The following is an 18,886-nucleotide window of genomic DNA, read 5'->3' as shown; positions in this document are numbered from 1 at the left end:
GTTGGAATAGTTGATTCTGAGACAAGGGCCCTGAGTCTGAATAAAGGGGACCACGATTGTATGAGGGGCGAGTTGGTTATAATAGACTGGGAAGCATTAGCTAAACGCATAACAGTGGAGAGGCAATGGCAAACATTCAAACAGCACACATGGGTGAACTGCAACTATTGTTTATTCCTGTCTGGTGCAAAAGTAAAATGGGAAAGATGGCCAAACCGTGGCTGACTAAGGCAATTATTATAATGTTAGATCCAAGGAAAAGGCAGACAAATTGGTCAGAACAAATAACAGCCCTGAGGATTGGAGCAGTTTACAATTAACCAATGAGGACCAAGAGATTGATTATGAAGGAGAAAATAAAGTACAAGAGTAAGCTTGCGGTGAACATAGAAACTGAGTAAAAGTTTCTATAGGTACGTGAAGAGAAAAAGATTGAAGACAAACGTAAGTCACTTAGTCAGAAACGTATAATTAGAGATGCACGTGATAAAGGACACGTACATCAGAGCAGAAATAGCAGGATATATTAGGTAAATACATGGTTGAAGAGATGGTGTGAGGGGGAGGGTTTCAGATTTCTGGGAAATTGGGAATTTATAATGGGGAATAAAGAAATGGCTGACCAACTGAATACATACTTTGGTTCCGTCTTCACAAAGGAGGACACAAATAACATTTAAGAAATATTGGGGAACTCGTGAGAGGGAGGAACTGCAGGAAATCAATATTTACAGAAAATTGATGTTGGGAAAATTGATGGGACTGAAGGTCAATAAATCCCCAAGCACTGATAACCTACATCCCAGAGTACTTAAGGAAGTGGCCCTAGAAATGGTGGATGCATTGGTCGTCATCATTTAGATTCTATAAACTCTGGAACAGTTCCTACTGACAGTTCTACAGATTGTAGAAGTGTCCATTGGATTGGGTGTATTCAACGTCAACTCAGGTACAGGAAGAGAAACATGAAGGTTGAGATTTGAAAGATTGGGTTAAACAAGACAGAAAAGTTAAAATGTAAAATTCTACATTATCAAATACTCCAATAACTAAAATCTGAAGGAATGAGACTCCACGCTGTAATAGTTAATTTTTAAGGCAAGTGAAGTTGATTATTCATAATTAACACTTAGCACAGGGTAAGAATGCTCAGGATGAAGCTAAAATGGCTTAACGTTGTGCGACAAGTTTAGTTTTTGTCTACTGCACAAATGCAACAATGTCACACCATTCAATGCATTGCAATGGCTAGGTGGAGAGCAGAATGCCATTTCAGTGAAGCTAATGGCAGAGTAGAACAACTCAGACAGCAACTTCCAGAATTTTGGGTTCATCCACAGCCAATTATTGTACTATTTCCAAATGAGTAAAGGTGAGCACCACTGACATCGCCATTGTTTTGACAGAAAAGTTAGGGCCATTAATAATTGAATTTTGAAACAAGGAACAAATCATTTGGTCCTTTCTTTTCAGAAGCCCATGAATTATATCATCATGGCATGGAGCGAAATTGACAGATGCCCAAGAGTAAATTGCCTAAAACAATCTTGACAATGCAGCAGTTCGAATCTGAAGATAAATCTAATAAATAGAAACTAAAAAACTACAATTACATCACAAAGCAAGGCAGATTACAAATTTTAATGTTTGAAGAAAGAGGACACTTCCCTCAATCACCTCCAGCACAGCGTACCTCTGGCAAAAGTATCTAATTTTATGTCTCATTTGTTTTAAGAATATAACTTAATTTGGAATTAATTTTTTCAAGTGCTAGATAAAAGGGAAAAACCTGAGTTAGAGAAGTTGGTATATACTGCTAAGATAATTACAAATCCAAGAATGGTCCATGTTTACTTGAAGGCATTAGAAGTAGAGGTGTGTAAAACAATAAACAATAGGTTGTCTTTTCAGAATGGAGCCAGTGAGCCTGGTAAGATTTCAATTGTCTATCTGGAACATCCCAGCATGCTATGTTGCTATGAGGATAAGTTTCAGGGGGTAGCCTTTTAATTTGAGCTTGTCTCTCTGTGTGATTTCTTACAGAAACAGGCAATTGGAGCCTGCAACAGATTTGAGACAAGCATAGAAAGAGAATTCTGCCATGATCTGGCTACCTGAAACAAACAGCCATCAGAAACCAAGGGTGCTTTTTGATTTTAGAAGTTAGTACGCAAAAACACAGTGAGGCCCATGCTGAAGCAATGGTGCACTCAATCATGAGATACTTTAGGAGAATTGGAGGGTTGTCTGCAGATTGTTATCGAGTAATCTCATACCCCAAGAAAAGAGCAGGAGCGCATAGAAGAATCAAAGTGAATTTCTGAGAGCTATGACACACTTTTGCTTGGTCTCAGGAGAAATGAAGGAACCCTCAAGATCCGGTAAGGGAAATCTTGGGTGGAAATAAAGATAGAACAAAGAGTGCAATGCTGAAATTTTGGGTTTTAAGATAAGGGTTTACAAAATTTGGTGTTGAGTTAATAGCACTTGCTACGTTTAACTCAAACAATTAAAGTTTTTTGTTTACAACATGAAACTTTGTGGAGTAACCTTTACAGTTGCTCAGAATTTGAATTTCTTCTTTATGCTCTCCCTTGAGATCACAACAATAGAATCCATATACCCGTAAAACTATAACCTATTTGGATACAGATATATAAAGGCCACACTGTGTTGGCTTTAGATGTGCTCCTGGAGCATGCCAGAAAGGTGGAAAGATATGTGTGTTAAGTTGATTGGCCATGCTAAACTGACCCTAGAATCAGGGGATTGGCAGCAGTAAATATGTGGGTTATGGGAATAGGGGCTGGTGGGACTGTGATCAATGCAGGCTCAATGGACCAAATGGCCTCCTCCTGCATTATAGGGATTCTATGATTGGAAACCTTAGACAAAGGGTGTTATTTGGGATCGCTGACTTCTGATGAGATATATACTTACCCATAATTCAAGTGGATTGTCCAATTGAATTATGTTTCTCTCAACTTTACTTCCTCAAACTATATCATAAAAATCATGTTCATACAAAAGGAACTGCAAAATAGTAGCAACCATCGCTGAATTTACCTTTGAAGGATTACCTCCTGTTCTCTTCTGTCTATTACGTTCATGGATATTTTCAGCAACCTCTTGTGCTAGTTGGCAGGTGGAATCATATTTCATTAACCTGAAGAACCGAGGGAAAAGATTATTAAAGATATCTAAATGTAAATCAGAATAAAATGTTTATAATGTGATACTCAAAGAAATTTAGTTAGATTACATGAAAAATTTGCTCATGACTTATTTGGTGGCCTCCTTGTCAGTCAGAGGCTGTAGTTTAGAGTACCATTCTGGAACTCACAAACATTTAAACAACTCTGACAGTTCCACGCATCACTTGGAGATTGCTACAGAATAGTATTTACTCAGATGACATGTGAAACCTGGTCCCACATCTGCCTGTTCCTGTGGTTTAAGTGGATGGGAATGATCCCATGGTTCTATCAGAAGAGCAATGAGTTTTCCCAGTGTTCTAGCAATTTACATGACCAAAACAAATGAACTGATCATTCATCTCATTGTTGTTATTGGGATTTTGCTGTGTTTAAATCAGCCATTCCCATCCAGAATATGGTCAGCACTTTTAGACACTTGTGATACATGATCTTTCAAGTTGCAGGATAGCAAATTGACAGAAGCAGCAATTATTCTCTGAAATGCCCTAGTTTAAATGGCACTATGTTCAAGAAAAAAACATTACATCAACTTTGTTTGGATTGTTTCACACAGCAACATAAATCATGCTGAACTTGGCGTTACTTACACATGACTTCATTGTGACAAAAATGAAACTTGGGTCTACAGTTTAGCTTGCTGTACAGCCTGCTTTAATTCGTTCTTGGTTGTTAAAAAAGAGACCATTTGATTGGAGCCTCTGAACCAGAGAAACCATTTGATAACCCAGAAAAATTGCAGAGAACATAAAAAGAAACATTTAAGAGATATTATAATTATAGTTTTGGTACTAGAAAAGTAAACTAATGATTTTCTATTGTACATGCCAATAGAATTTAACAACAACTGCAAATATGTCCTAGTTCTGCCATTATTTATTTATTCCATTATTGTTTAATAAACCTGTTTGGAAAGAGGTCCACACAATATATTTGGATCTTTGTTATGTATGCAGTTTCTCAATTTTAAAATAACAGCTCATTCTAAGAAATAAAAACTGAAATAGCTGAAAAAACACAGCAGGTCTGGCAGCATCTTTGAACAGAGAAACACAATTAACACTTCAAGTCAAATAAATTAAACTTGAAACGTTAACTCTGTTTTTCTCTGCCAGACATGCTGAATTTTTCCCGCTTTTATGTTTTTATTTCAGATTTCCAGCATCAGCTGCATTTTGCTTTTGCTTTCATGTCTCATTCGAAGAGTATTTTTAATTCAGAGTCAAAATGAAAATGGAAGTTAAGTAAAGTATATTTGTTAGTCACAGATAAGGTTTACATGAACACTGCAATTAAGTTACTGAGATATTTCCCCTAATCGCCAAAGTCCAACGTCTGTTCGGGTCAATGCACCTAACTAGCAACTTTTTCAAAATGCAGGAGGAAACCGGAGCACCTGGAGGAAACCCACACAGACACAGAGATAACGTGCAGACTCTGCACAGAAAGTGACCCAAGCCGCTAATCGAACCCCAGTCCCGTGAAGCAGCAGTGCTAACCACTGTGCCACAGCTATCGTCATCTATATGGATAATAGCCAGCCAACAGAAACCTGGTAATTTAGATTCCAGTTAGATTTAAATCATGTAAAAAACATTATCAATGAAAAATATATTTAATTTGTACGGGATATGTGTAGTACTGACATTTCCTTGTGCCTATGGAGGGACTTGCAAACAAGCAGGAAAATTTTAAAATTAAGGTGCTGTCAGGTTGAAAAACAATATAGATTAGTGAGCACAGGGGTCAGCATTTCACCTCCGAACAGGGTCACCTAAAACTGATTGGCCATTCATTTCTTTGCTAGCTATGATAGGACGACATGGTAGCACAATGGTTAGCACTGCTGCTTCACAGCGCCAGGAACTCAGGTTCGATTCCCGCCTTGGGTCACTGTATGTGTGGAGTTTGCACATTCTCCCTATGTCTGCATGGGTTTCCTCTGGGTGCTCCAGTTTCCTCCCATATTCTGAAAGGCGTGCAGGTGAGGTGCACTGACCCAAACAGGCACCGGAATGATGTGTGGTTTAGGTGGATTGGCTATGCTAAATTGCCCCTTAGTGTCAGGGGGACTAGTTAAGGTAAATGCATGGGGTTAAGCAGATAGGACCTGGGTGGGATTGTGGTTGGTGCAGACTCAATGGGCTGAATGGCCTCCTTTTGCACTATAGGGTTTCTATGATTCTATGGAATATTTCTGGCACAATCACCATTTCTATGACAAGACCGACATCACTTTCAAAGTAATTAACTGAATGAAGAACATATTGCATTAAACATATTAAAGAGGGTTAATAAATAGAAACCCTAGGATTTTAGACATGAAAAGAATGGAGGGAGAATATCCAAAATTATAAGAATATCAAAGGGAACATTAGTCTATTTACATTTGGATCAATCACTGAATAGCAATTTATACTTTGGCAGATATGTTTACAGGTCAATGTGGGGTGTATACCACAGGAACAGGGGGAGGGCATTCAGCCTGTCGAGCTTGGTCTGCCATTTAATATGATCATGGCTGATCAGACACTTCAATGCCTTTTACACCCACTATCCTCATAACCCTTCATCTTACTGTTGATCAGAAATCTGTCAATCTCTGCTTTAAACATACACATTGACTTAGTTTCCACAGCCTTCTGGGGTAGAGAATTCCAAAGATTCACAATCCTCCGTGTAAAGAAATTTCTCCTCGTTTCACCCTAAGTGGCGTTCCCTGCATCAAATCAAATAATTTTGAAGTTGCGTACCCTGGTTCTAGACTCTCCAACAAAGGGAAACACCTTAGCTGCATCTATCCTGACTATTCCTTTATGTATTTTGCAGGTTTCAATGAAATCACCTCTCATTGAAACCTACACTGAAATCAGAAGAGGATAAAAGGATGTAGGATTCACAGTAGTAGTGAAAGTTATGAACCATTTTAAATAGCCTTAATGTTGCTTTGCCTAACTGCATGTCAAGGAACATCGCTTTAAACTAGCTAATGCCAGGAGCTCTCTAGTCCCATCATAGCGTTGAGTTCATTATTTACTCAGAACAAACTTCTGAGTAAAATGTTGGGGCAAAAGAAGTGGGAGAAACAATGAGATATTGTGAGGGGGAGTAAAGCGATCCTTCTCAATTATGATGGCAGCAAAAAGCCTTCCTCATCAATATCTATCTTGTGTAAGAGGGCCTTCACCCTATTGCAGAAGCTGCCACTTGCTTTCATTAAACCCCAATCCCACCCACACCCACACACACAGTGAGACCAAGAAAGAACAGCACTTCCAAATAGTTCAGCTTAGTGGGCAGTGAACACAAAAGGTGAAGTCATGAAAATAAAAAGACAGGCAAAACAAAATGAGAAAAGAAACTACATGACTGGTATCCAATATTTCCTTCAACCCACACATCTGTCCAAAATGTAACTTGGATAATTGAAAAATCTCACATCTCAAGATTTGAAGTTGTGACATGCACTATCAAAAGATGTATGTGCACAAGCAATCTCTATCTTATAAATATTATACATAATGTACAATATTTCATGCATGCACTTACTGTACTTTGTGCACCCCTGATAACAGGTCTGAGTCACACAGACTGTTCACCGCTGATATACCGGAGCTAATTCTGTCACACGTGGCACCCTATATTTTGTATACTGCACTCGTCAGGTAAAAGAACATGAACTAAAAGTATATGGGATTGGATGCAAATGCAGGTTCACTGAATCGCTGTTACTCTGTAAAGGCTTGATCTAGACTGAGGCAAAGCCCGCAAAGCAGCTGATGTCACAAACATAACTAGACTCTTAAACTGACAATGCAAACCCACCAAAACCCTAAATATATAACAGCCCTCCCACTTTACTTCTAAACAATAAATAACCACACTACTTTTATACAGAATTTAAAACATACATGCAAGAGCAGTCAATGAATCATTTACACAACAATAATTGTTAATAGGAAAGACATTCAGGTGAGCACCTATTCCACACTGGTTGTCTGCACACTTCAGGGATTTGGTTCTCCTTGACCGAAGAGATATTTTCCAGTTCTTCAGAGGACATCTCTACCCTAGAAAGCACAACACTCTCTTTTGCATAAGGAAGATGACTGGCAGCAAAGGATTCTTCAGCAATCTTGCTTTCTGCTGATTGATCAAAAGTTGCCGTCACAATATCTAACATTACAGACATTGGTTCATCCATAGATAGTTGGAGTAAACATGGTACTGGTACATTTATGTGTGTGGCTAACTGATCCACGTGCCGTCTCCACACTAATTCACCTTCAGTTTGTACAGTATAGGAAACAGGGCCAGTTTGAGCCAATACACTTGCAGGAAACCACTTTTCACTCATGGCATAGCTGCGTACCAAAACACACACTACCTTGTTGAAACAAGCATCGTTTGGAATTATCTTCTCAAGATGTGCAACTGCTGATTGCATTCTACTATCTCGGGCGTCTCCTGCGGGAAGAGCGGATCGACTGCAGTTCTCAACTTTCTCCTCAATGGTAGTAAAGCTGGGGAATTATAAGTAGTCGCACGGTCATTTGCAATCCATCACCACAACGATTTAATGAACCTTGGTCCTTGGAGGCTTTTAGTGAATGCTTCAAGGACAGAACTAACCTTCCAGCTAATCCCTTTGTCGATGGGTGGTCAGGAGTAGGTGCTGATTTTGTGTATTGGAAACCACTCATCTTCAAATATCCTTCAAACTCAAATGCTGTGAATTATGGCCCATTATCATTCACGATTTGCTCTGCTTTCCCAAATCTGGCTAAAATCTCACCAAGCTTTTGATGGTTTGCCCCACAATTGTTGACTTCATTAGAACAACCTCCAGCCGTTTGGAGTGTGCGTCAAAGATAACCATGAACATATGCCCTTTGGCTGGATCTGCGAAGTCAATGTGTAGACATTGCAAAGGCATTTTAGACCATTCCCATGAAAACAATGGTGGTGCATTCCTTACCCATGCACATGCCTGGCACAGTCTTGCTTTTTTCTCAATCTAGGCATTAGTCCAGGCCACCAGAAATTAATTACCCCCGTTCCCCACATGTATAGTCAACTCGAGTTTCCTGGAAAAAATCTCTGACGTAGAGTCAACCAGATTTGAAACGTTGGCTCTATTCTCTCTCCACAGATGCTGTCAGACCTATTGAGATTTTCTAGCATTTTTTGTTTTTGTTTCAGCTTCCAGCATCCATAGTAATGTGCTTTTTTTTCCCCTTGGAAACATAAGGCTTTAATTCAGGATGCGTTCCCACTGTTTCTCCCTTTTAACATCATCTCCAGTACCTTCCCCATCATGGGATCATTGGGACCTGAACTGCAGTCACTGGGAATGTTCTATCAGTGAAAAATAGAAGATTCCGAGAAAAACTACTGGGTGGCTCATGACTAACGGCAAAGGCAATTGTGAAATGCACCAGCATTGGCACAACTGTCTCACTGACAGTACATTAGCTCATAGGAAGGCGCGGATACTAGCAATGGAATGCCTTTACACAGCCCAAAAATAGCTGTTGTGGTCACAAGCAAGTGATAGTGATAACTTTGGGTTGAAATGTACCAACACTTCTAATTAGTTCAAGGATTCTTTAACCGACACCTTATAGAAAGGATATTATTAAACTAGAAAGAGTGCAGAAAAGATTTACTCGGATGCTACCATGACTTGATGGTTTGTGTTATAAGGAGAGGCTGGATAGACTGGGACTTTTCTCTCTGGAGCATAGGAGGCTGAGGGGTGATCTTATAGAGGTCTGTAAAATAACGAGAGGAACAGATCAGCTAGATAGTCAATATCTTTTCCCAAACGCAGGGCAGTCTAAAACTAGCAGGCATAGGTTTAAGGTGAGAGGGGGGAAATACAGAAGTGTCCAGAGGGGCAACTTTTTCACACAGAGGGTGGTGAGTGTCTGGAACAAGTTGCCAGAGGCAGGTACAATTTTGTCTTTTAAAAAGCATTTAGATAGTTACATGGGTATGATGGGTATAGAGGGATATGGGCCAAATATGGGCAATTGGGATTAGCTTAGGGGTTTTAAAAAAGAAAGGGTGGCTCGGACAAGTTGGGCCAAAGGGCCTGTTTCCATGCTGTAAACCTCTATGACCAGATGACTGAAAATGCTTTTTCACACCTGTGCCCATTGTCATGCTTGTTTTATGCACAAATTAAGCAATTGTTTAAGTAGGGTTGCTAGACTCGAAATAAATTTGCCATAATAATTAACTAACTCCAGGAATGGTCTTTAGTGTATTACATTCATTGGTCATGGAGCCTCCATGATATCTTTCACCTTCTTAGGTGCCTTTGTTAAACCCTTGCTATCAATCACATGGCCTAAATATTGTATTAACATTTGACAGAAGTCACACTATTTTTCCTGACACAAAGACCATGCATTTAAAGGCATTTCAATGTGGCTTTTAGATTGCATAGGTATTACTGCTCATTGGTGTATCAATGATCAATTTGTCATCAAGATAACATCGTACCATCTGTGGACCACTCAGGATCTGGTTCATGAACCGTCGCAATAAAGCGGGTGTTGAAGTTATTCCAAAAGATAATCTCTTGTGATGAAATAAGCCTTTATGCGTTATAATGGGGAGGTGTTGAGGTTCAGCAGCAACGTTCATTTGCTGGGAGGCCTGTGATAAGTTGGTTTTGCTGAAATTCTGTCCTCCCACTGGGCTGGCAAACAAAGCCTCAATCAAAGGTAGGGGGTATCGATCCCTGCACAGAACTGGATTGATTGTTGTTTGAAATCTGCACAAATATATAGAATCCTAGAGTGCAGAAGGAGGCCATTCGACCCACCGAATCTGCACCGACCACAATCCCACCCAGGTCCTATCTCAGTAACCCTGTGCATTCACCCTCGCTAGACCCTCTGACACTAAGGGACAATTTAGAACATAGAACATAGAAAAACTAGAGCACAAACAGGCCCTTCAGCCCACAAGTTGCACCGAACATGTCCCTACCTACTAGGCTTACCTATAACCCTCTATCTTACTAAGTCCCATGTACTTATCCAAAAGTCTATTGAAAGACCCTATCAAATCCGCCTCCACCACCACTGCCGGCAGCTGATTCCACGCAACCACCACCCTCTGGAGTGAAAAACTTATTCCTGACATCTCAGTACCTACTCCCCAGCACCCTAAACCTGTGTCCTCTTGTGGCAGCCATTTCAGCCCTGGGAAAAAGCCTCTGAGAATCCACTCGATCAATACCTCTCAACATCTTATACACCTCTATCAGGTCACCTCTTATCCTTCGTCTCTTTAAAGAAAAAAGACCGAGCTCTCTCAATCTATCCTCATAAGGTATGCCACCTAATGCAGACAATATCCTTGTAAATCTCCTCTGCACCCTTTCTATGGCTTCCACATCCTTCCTGTAATGAGGCGACCAGAACTGAGCACAGTACTCCAAGTGGGGTCTGACCAGGGTCTTACACAGCTGCAGCATTATCTCCCGATTCCTAAACTCAGTTCCTCCATTGATAAAGGCCAGTACACCATACGCCTTCTTAACCACATCCTCTACCTGCAAAGTTGATTTGAATGTTCTATGAACCCGGACACCAAGGTCCTTCTGATCTTCCACACTGCCAAGAGTCTCACCCTTAATATTATCCGTCATCCTATTTGACCTGCCAAAATGAATCACCACACACTTATCTGGGTTGAAGTCCATCTGCCACTTCTCCGCCCAGTCTTGCATCCTATCTATGTCTCATTGCAACTTCTGACATCCCTCCAAACTATCCACAATACCTCCAACCTTTGCGTCATCAGCAAACTTACCAACCCATCCCGCCACTTCCTCATCCAGGTCATTTATAAAAAATCACAAAGAGCAAGGATCCCAGAACAGATCCCTGGGGCACTCCACTGGTGACCGACCTCCATGCAGAAAAAGACCCATCTACAACCACTCTTTGTCTTCTGGGGGCAAGCCAGTTCTGGATCCACAAAGCAATGCCCCCTTGGATCCCATGCCCCCTCACTTTCTCAAGTGGACCTTACTGAACGCCTTGCTGAAGTCCGTATAAATCACATCTACCGTTCTTCCTTCGTCAATGTGTTTAGTCACATCTTCAAAAAACTCAACCAGGCTCGTAAGGCACAATCTGCCTTTGACAAAGACATGCAGACTATTTTTGATCATACTATACCTCTCCAAATGTTCATAAATCCTGCCTCTCAGGATCTTCGCCATCAAATTACCAACACTGAGATTAGACTCACTGGTCGATAATTTCCTGGGCTATCTCTTCTCCTTTTCTTGAATATAGGAACCACATCTGCAATCCTCCAGAAGCTCTCCCATCTCCATTGATGATGCAAGGATCATCACCAGAGGCTCTTTGGCAATCTCTTCCCTCGCCTCCCACAATAACCTGGGGTACATCCCAACCGGTCCCGACGACTTATCTAACTTGATGCTTTTCAAAAGCTCCAACACATCCTCTTTCTTAATGTCAACGAATTTAGCATGGCCAATCCACCTACCCAGCACATCTTTGGACTGTGGGAGGAAACCAGGCAGGCACAGGGAGAACGTGCAAACTTCACACAAACAGTAACCCAAACCAGGCACCGAACCGGGGTCTCTGGCACTGACAGTCAGCAGTGCTAACCACTATGCTGCCCACAGCGTCCAATAGTCCTGTCCTGATTCATTACAGGCACAAAAGGGATGGGCCAGTGGTGATGAGTTCTAAGGCTACTGTATCCACAAGTCTCATTGATTCAGATTTTACCTTTGGACATATGGTGTAGGGTACTGTTCTTACCTTCAGATTCTTAGGCTGGCTGTTCTGTTTGATCTTATGTGCCACCTACACTCCTTTCGTGAGACCTTGGGTCTCCTCAAATACACCGATGTATTTCTCCAAGATATTACGTAGATCTGTTTTAGAATCAACTAACCTGTTCACAGCACTCCAGTTCAATTTTATCTTCTCTAGCTAAGAAAAGCCAAAGAGAGCTGGAAAACATCCTTGAACAACAGCGTGGCAGCTCTACCATTTGCCCACAACTCTATTGTTATGATGACATGAGCTCTTAAAGGCACTATTTCCTTGAAGTAGGTCCTCAAGATAACATCTGCTGGCTTTAATGGTAAGTAATTCAATGTTTGCTTATAGTTGGCCTCAGGAATTAGGGAGTCGGTAGAGCCTGTGTTGACCTCCATTCATACAGGCTGTCCATTGAAGTTTGGAATTACCCAAAACCGATGTGATTCACCTTGAACTGAAAGCAGTTCAAGGTGAATTTGGGGGAAGCCATTTTATGGAACATCATGTCTGCTCCGGGCTGAGAAACCTTCTTTGTAGCAAGCTCCATAGACATGGCTCTCTCTCAGGCAGTCTTTAGACTTAAATTTCATTTAGTTATTAATCTCTACTGTATAGCTTCATTCCTCAGCCTACAAATGAGATGGTTTTGAATAGTGTCATCCAGAGAGTCACCAAATTCACAATGCTCCGTATGGCACTTCAGGATTGCAACAAATTGTGCAATATGTTCTCTTTCTCGCTGATTCCTCATACGGAACCTAAAATGCTCTGCAACAATTAATGGTTTGGTGAGAAATGGTCAAGTATCTTAGTTAATTCTTTATATCTTTTGTTACCAAGTTTCTTGGGCTGTATCAGACTTGAGTACATTATAAAGTTTACTGCCAATGGTGCTTTGGAATTTTATTTGCTACAACATAGTCTTAGAATTTCCAATTTTTAGATTCTTCCTCGAACGAGTCAATGGTGCCAAATTGTCCTGCCATTTTACAGTGACATTGGGAACTGCTCAGCAACATTTTTCTTCTGAAGCTTCCCTTAATTTTGATGGTCTAGTTTATTTTATAAATTGTAATATAAGCCAATTGCCACAGCTTTTCTTTGATTTAATGTAATACACAAAATTTCTTACTCTATCTCTGCACCTCAATCTAACTGCGCACATAGTGAACTCTGCTGCCTGAACACCTTGGGCTGCCCGTTTTAATTTCTGGTATGGACCTCTCTCTTTTTCTGCCCAACAACCTAAGTGGTCTAGTGCCAGGCACAATCAGCTGACCTGCTATTGATGCTGCCCCAACATCGAAAGTGTCCAAATTTCAGTTGGTAAGTGGAACTGCGATTTCCCTTCCCTTTTTTGATCAAAAAGAATTTAATTCGCTCCTCACCACCAGTATTCTTTTAATCCTGCACTTATAGGACGAAAGAATATAAAGTAGAAACATGTGGGTTTGGATGCAAACAACCAAATAGATTTATTGAATAGCTGTTAACTCTATAAAGGCTTAATCTACCCTAAAGCAAAGCCCACGAAGTAGCCAATGGCGTCATAAACTATACACATGGCTAAGTGCAACAACAGTGCAACAACACAACAACCGCACGTACATCATAAAAATACCCTAAGGATTTGCATATATGTAGCACCTTTAATGAAGCAACATGCTAAGACACGTCACAGGAGTATTATCAAAATAAAATTTGACATATAAGCACATAAGGGGATAAAATGGGCAATCAAATTGAAGTGCAGTACAAAGGAGGAGACATTTAGAGGGGGAATTGCAGAGTTTATATGTCGACATGTTTATATGTTATATGCTGAAGGCAAAGCAGTGGGGCGGGGGTGTGGGCAAAGGAGGCGAATGTGGGACGCGATTGAAATCGGACATATGCAAGTGGCCAGAATTGGAAGCTGGGTGGTGGTTACAACAATATAAAGCAATGAGGTCAAGAAAGGATTTGAAATGGAGGAAACTTTTAAAATCAATGCAATGCTTAACCCAGAGCCAACGTAGGGTGACACACACTGCATACATCCCTTGCAAAGGATCTGTTTTAACATAGCACCTTACAGATCATTTATAAAGGATATCAAATACCCCTACACTGTTAATGTCTTAAAATGAATATTTCACACATTCTGCAGTGTAAATATCCCTTACAAAGGGTATCATACACCCGACACTGTAAACATCCCTTATAAAGGATAGACTGCATTGTATATGTCCCTTATAAAGGATATCACACTGCACTGCAAATATCCCTTATAAAGGATATTACACACCCTACACTGCAAATATCCCTTATAAAGGATGTCACACATATCCTGTACTGTAAATATCCCTTATAAAAGATACAGAATCTGTACGGGTGTGCACCCACGGGCCTATTACACTGACCCCGGTTATTCTCTATAGCGGGGTTTGAACTGCTTCAATTGCGGCCAAGGTGAATCCGAGCCTGATATAAAAGCGGCTCCAACCTCCCCCGGCCCTATTTCCCCTCCGAAGCCCCTCCAGCCTCACCAGGGCTCCCGGGCCATCGCTCCGCTGCTGCTCTCCACTTCCTGTTGTCTGTCCAGCTCTCATTTCGGTATGGAGTGCAACAACTTTCCCAGACATTGGTTCCGGTCTGACAGGAACAAGAGGTGTTTGTATCGCAGCTGCAGAGAGGGGCTGTGAAGCCCAGTGTAGTCCTGCTGGCTTACTAACAATACACATCATAACTCCAATTTACAAACATAGACATTAAACTACACCTGAATAACCCCCATTTATAAACAGAGACATTATGGCATGGTGGCACAGTGGTTGGCACAATGGTTAGTACTGCTGCCCCACAACACCAGGGAACCAGGTTCAATTCCCACATTCTACCCGTGTCTGAGTGGGTTTCCTCCAGGTACTCCAGTTTTCTCCCACAGTCTAAAAGACTGCCGGTTAGGTGCATTGGCCATGCTAAATTCTCCCTCAGTGTACCCAAACAGGCGCTGGAATGTGGCAACTAGGGGATTTTCACAGTAGCTTCATGGCAGTATTAACATAAACCAACTGATGACAATAATAAATAAACTTTCAAAAAAAATTACATCTGAATAACTCAAATTTATAAACATAGACATTACATGTGAATAACCCCAATTTAAAAAGTTTTTAAAGTATCAGCCATTCCTTTGCTTCCTAAAGTATGATGTCCTTCAAATGTTACCAACAATCCTGGATTGCACTGGAGTCCTGAGCAATTAATGTTAATTTATTTTGGCCACTCTAATGAGTATCTGAGAAATAAAAGAAATCAGAGATACAAAGGATGTTTTTGAGGTGGGGGGTTTATTAGTTATAAAAATGTTGCAGAACAGAATAAAAGAAAAAAGCAAAATACTTTGGATGCTGGAATCGGAAACAAAAACAAAGTGCTGGAAAATTTCAGCAGGTCTGACAGCATCTGTGAAGAGAAAATACAGCCAATATTTCAAGTCTGGATGACCTTTCATCAGATAAGAGAAAAGACTGGGAAGGGAAGTTGGAGGCAAGCAGTTGTTGAATAAAACTGATCCAGGAATTATTAATACCTCCAGCCAAAGTTGGTAATCAGAGATATCCTGTAAGGTATGAGGGAAATATCTATCAAATCCGGATTAATAGAGTGCCAAACCACCACAGGACTGTTGTAGAAAGTATTTATTCCAGCTTTTTGGACATTATAGAATTTGGTGCACTGCCTGTGCCACATAGTGTAATAGTTTCAAACCAACTAGTTGTATAAAGTTGTATGGAGTTCTATCTCAGTGAACCATGTTTTTAATTCTATTCATTGTAAGATAATCTATGATTTGTAAGATAATAAAGGAGCTGTATTTAAGGTGGTATATCTGCATTGTAGTTTACAAACTACACCAGCTACAGCCAGTGACAGGGGCAAGCCATAAAAGGTCTGGATTTTAGGTCAACAATGAAGCACAGGTAAAGAGAGAATCGAGCTAATGTTTTGGGTCTGGATGACCTGTCATGAACCCTGATGAAGAATCATCCAGACTCCAATCGTTGGCTCTATTCTCTCTCCACAGATGCTGTCAGACCTGCTGAGATTTTCCAGAATTTTCTGTTTTTGTTTCAAATTCCAGCATCCACAGTAATTTGCTTTTAGATTGACATAAAGATGACGCATCACGAGAGGCAACAACCTGTGGTGAGGACTTTACCTCCTCTGACCAGTTACTGAGTAAAAAGTCTGACAACACCAGGTTTTAGTCCAACCGATTTATTTGATAGTAAACTCACAAGCTTTCGGGGTTAGTCCCTTCGTCAGGTGAATGGAGAGTTCTGGTCTCAGACAGAGCATATAAAGCACAGACAGTTTAGAGATTACTGATTAGAATGCGAATCTTTACACCTAACCTGATGTTCAAGTCATGAAGTGGCTGACAATATGTAAAGATTCGCATTCTAATCAGTAATCTCTAAACTGTCTGTGCTTTATATGCTCTGTCTGAGACCAGAACTCTCCATTCACCTGACGAAGGGACTAACCCCGAAAGCTTGTGAGTTTACTATCAAATAAATCGGTTGGACTAAAACCTGGTGTTGTCAGACTTTTTACTGTGTTTACCCCAGTCCAACGCCGGCATATCCACATCACAGTTAACCGAGTTGCAGTGTTCTTTCATAGGTATTTCCAACATGGGGTTGCACATTAGCATCAAGCACTCTAAGCAGCCAATCACATAAAAATTCTCACAGCCAACCAAGCAAATGGAAAGCACCAAATCACTTCTTAGAAAATGTAGCACACAGCAAAATAAAGATTGTGCATGAGGTAAAGATGGAAGATAAAACATCGCAAGCAGCTTTAAAGTTATATTTGAAACATAAAGAAATTTAATAATTAATCTTAACAGGAACATTGAACAACACAAAAATTACTCTTCAGGGACCAGTTCTGTTGCTCAACAGCGGTTACCACTCAGATCGTGGGTAAAATCTCAGTTGAGCAACGTGTAATTTTTATGTGATTTTTAACAGCAGTGAAGTTCTCCCAACATCAACTGATTTCAAGAATAAATAAAAACAGATAATGCTGGAAAAACTCAGCAGGTTTGACAGCTATACAGGAAGAATAAAACAAAGTCAACGTTTGCGTCCAATAGGACTCTTTTTTACTGGATAAAAGTAAATTATAGCGGATGTGGGAATCTGGAACCAAAAGAGGAAATGCTGGAAAATCTCAGCAAGTCTGGCAACATCTGTAAGGAGAAAAAAGCTTTGAGTCCAGATGACTCTTTGTCAGAGCCTCAAAATAACTCTTTTTTAGACTATTCCGTGTGGTGACTTCGAGGGGAGGGGAGGGGTGCAATGAGGAGAGGTGGGACGGTGCTAATGAGGGTCCTCCACCACAGTACAGCCTATAGAGGGGTGACGAGATGAAGACTACAATTTCAGGCTTTCCATATTCTGCATGTCCTCAAAATGTTGAAATTGCTGCCAGTTTCAGCAGATTAACAAAATGGAAGCTGCCAGTTCATTGACAAGGCTCCTTGCGAAACCAAGGCCAATACCATCAATGTGCCTCAGTTTTAAAAGTACCCCAATTGGAAGCTGTAGTTCAATACGGTTACTATTCTATGGCGAATCAAATGAAACTGCAGAATATGGCTGTATTAAATGAAGAAAATTCTCATTCAGTTCAACAGTCATTCCAGAGACTTGAGCATTTTACCCAAGTGGAAAATTCAGTGCAGTTGTGGGTGGTTCCGAGTACAATACTGAGGGATCGCTGCAGTCAGAGATGTCATGTTGAGATATTAAACAGAGGCGCTGTTGTCCCTCTCCGGTGGGTCCAAAAGTCGCAATGGTGTTAGGACTGGGTTAAGTTACCTTCCACTTAAGTCCTAAATTGGATGTTACTCATTTAATAGAAGTCACTGGGATATATATATAAAGAGGTTACAGGTGGCACTGAGTGTTTGGTTATGTGTATGCTGAGTTGATTCAGAAAAATAAAGCAAGTTTATGAAGAAGTGTGTTCCCGTTACTGGGCTGCAACTGAAAGGCTCAAACACGTGACACTTTGTGAAAGCAGAACAATGGAGACCCAGGTACCTTGGCAAATATGTATCCCACATCATCATTAAAAACAGATTTTTCTGGTCATTTTCACATTGCTGTTTGTGGGACTGTGCTGTACACAGCCATGCTTCCTATGTTACACAGCAACTACCACTTCGTTGGTTGTAAAGTGCTTTGGTATGTTCCATGGTTATGAAAGGCAATTTATAAATGCAAGTATTTTATATTCCTTTCATCTCAGGTGCTGTGATGAAGTTAGGTCTAAAGGCATGTAAAATTAAATGCATGTAAATATACATTCCTGCAATATGCAAGGTCCCATAAACGGAGGCAGGAATTACAGCATCAAAACAACTTCCTGAGTTGATCTCAATGCCTCATTGTGTTACCATGCTGCATAATCTCCATTCTAATGTTGATGCTGTATCCAAGACTATTTTACGCTGAGGAAAACTGTGGAATAATTTTGTGGAAACATGATCTCGTTGTGTAGATGCTAATGCTGGGCTGCTCTTATTTGGCTTGAGCTGAAAAGAAGAAGATGCGATGGGGTGGGGCGGTGAACCCTTTTATTTTGCCTCAGAGGATTTCCCAAATACCTGGAGGAGGCCAGGAGGCACAGAACCAGCATGATGTGCGAATGATGCACTATAAAATTCTCATTGTGTTTTGTTTCATAGCACCTTTTTATAATCATTTTGATGCACCTACAGTCCCCATGAACCCTAATTTCTATTATTAAAAGTTAAAAATTAATTATTTTCTGATTGCACAA

General features: G+C 40.6%; 1 protein-coding gene across 2 annotated transcripts in view; it reads right to left on the bottom strand.

The window, feature by feature from the left end:
* The window catches only part of stx8 (syntaxin 8), a 182,519-nt gene extending 167,875 nt beyond the window's left edge, over positions 1-14,644 (bottom strand). The window contains exons 1-2 of one of the 2 annotated variants that reach the window (XM_080208888.1): positions 14,572-14,644; positions 3,067-3,166 (exon numbers count right to left, since the gene is read on the bottom strand). In XM_080208888.1, coding sequence (XP_080065014.1) covers positions 3,067-3,166; positions 14,572-14,588 — 117 coding nt within the window. In that variant the 5' untranslated portion in view covers positions 14,589-14,644. Of the gene's footprint in view, positions 1-3,066; positions 3,167-14,445; positions 14,537-14,571 lie in introns of those variants that run through there. The other variant, XM_080208889.1, reaches the window with a different exon arrangement.
* Positions 14,645-18,886: the final 4,242 nt, after the last annotated feature.

Source organism: Carcharhinus amblyrhynchos, chromosome 21 (assembly GCF_965287045.1).
Source record: "Carcharhinus amblyrhynchos chromosome 21, sCarAmb.v2.hapA, whole genome shotgun sequence".
Lineage (NCBI taxonomy): Eukaryota > Metazoa > Chordata > Chondrichthyes > Carcharhiniformes > Carcharhinidae > Carcharhinus > Carcharhinus amblyrhynchos.
This window is presented reverse-complemented; position numbering and strand designations above follow the sequence as displayed.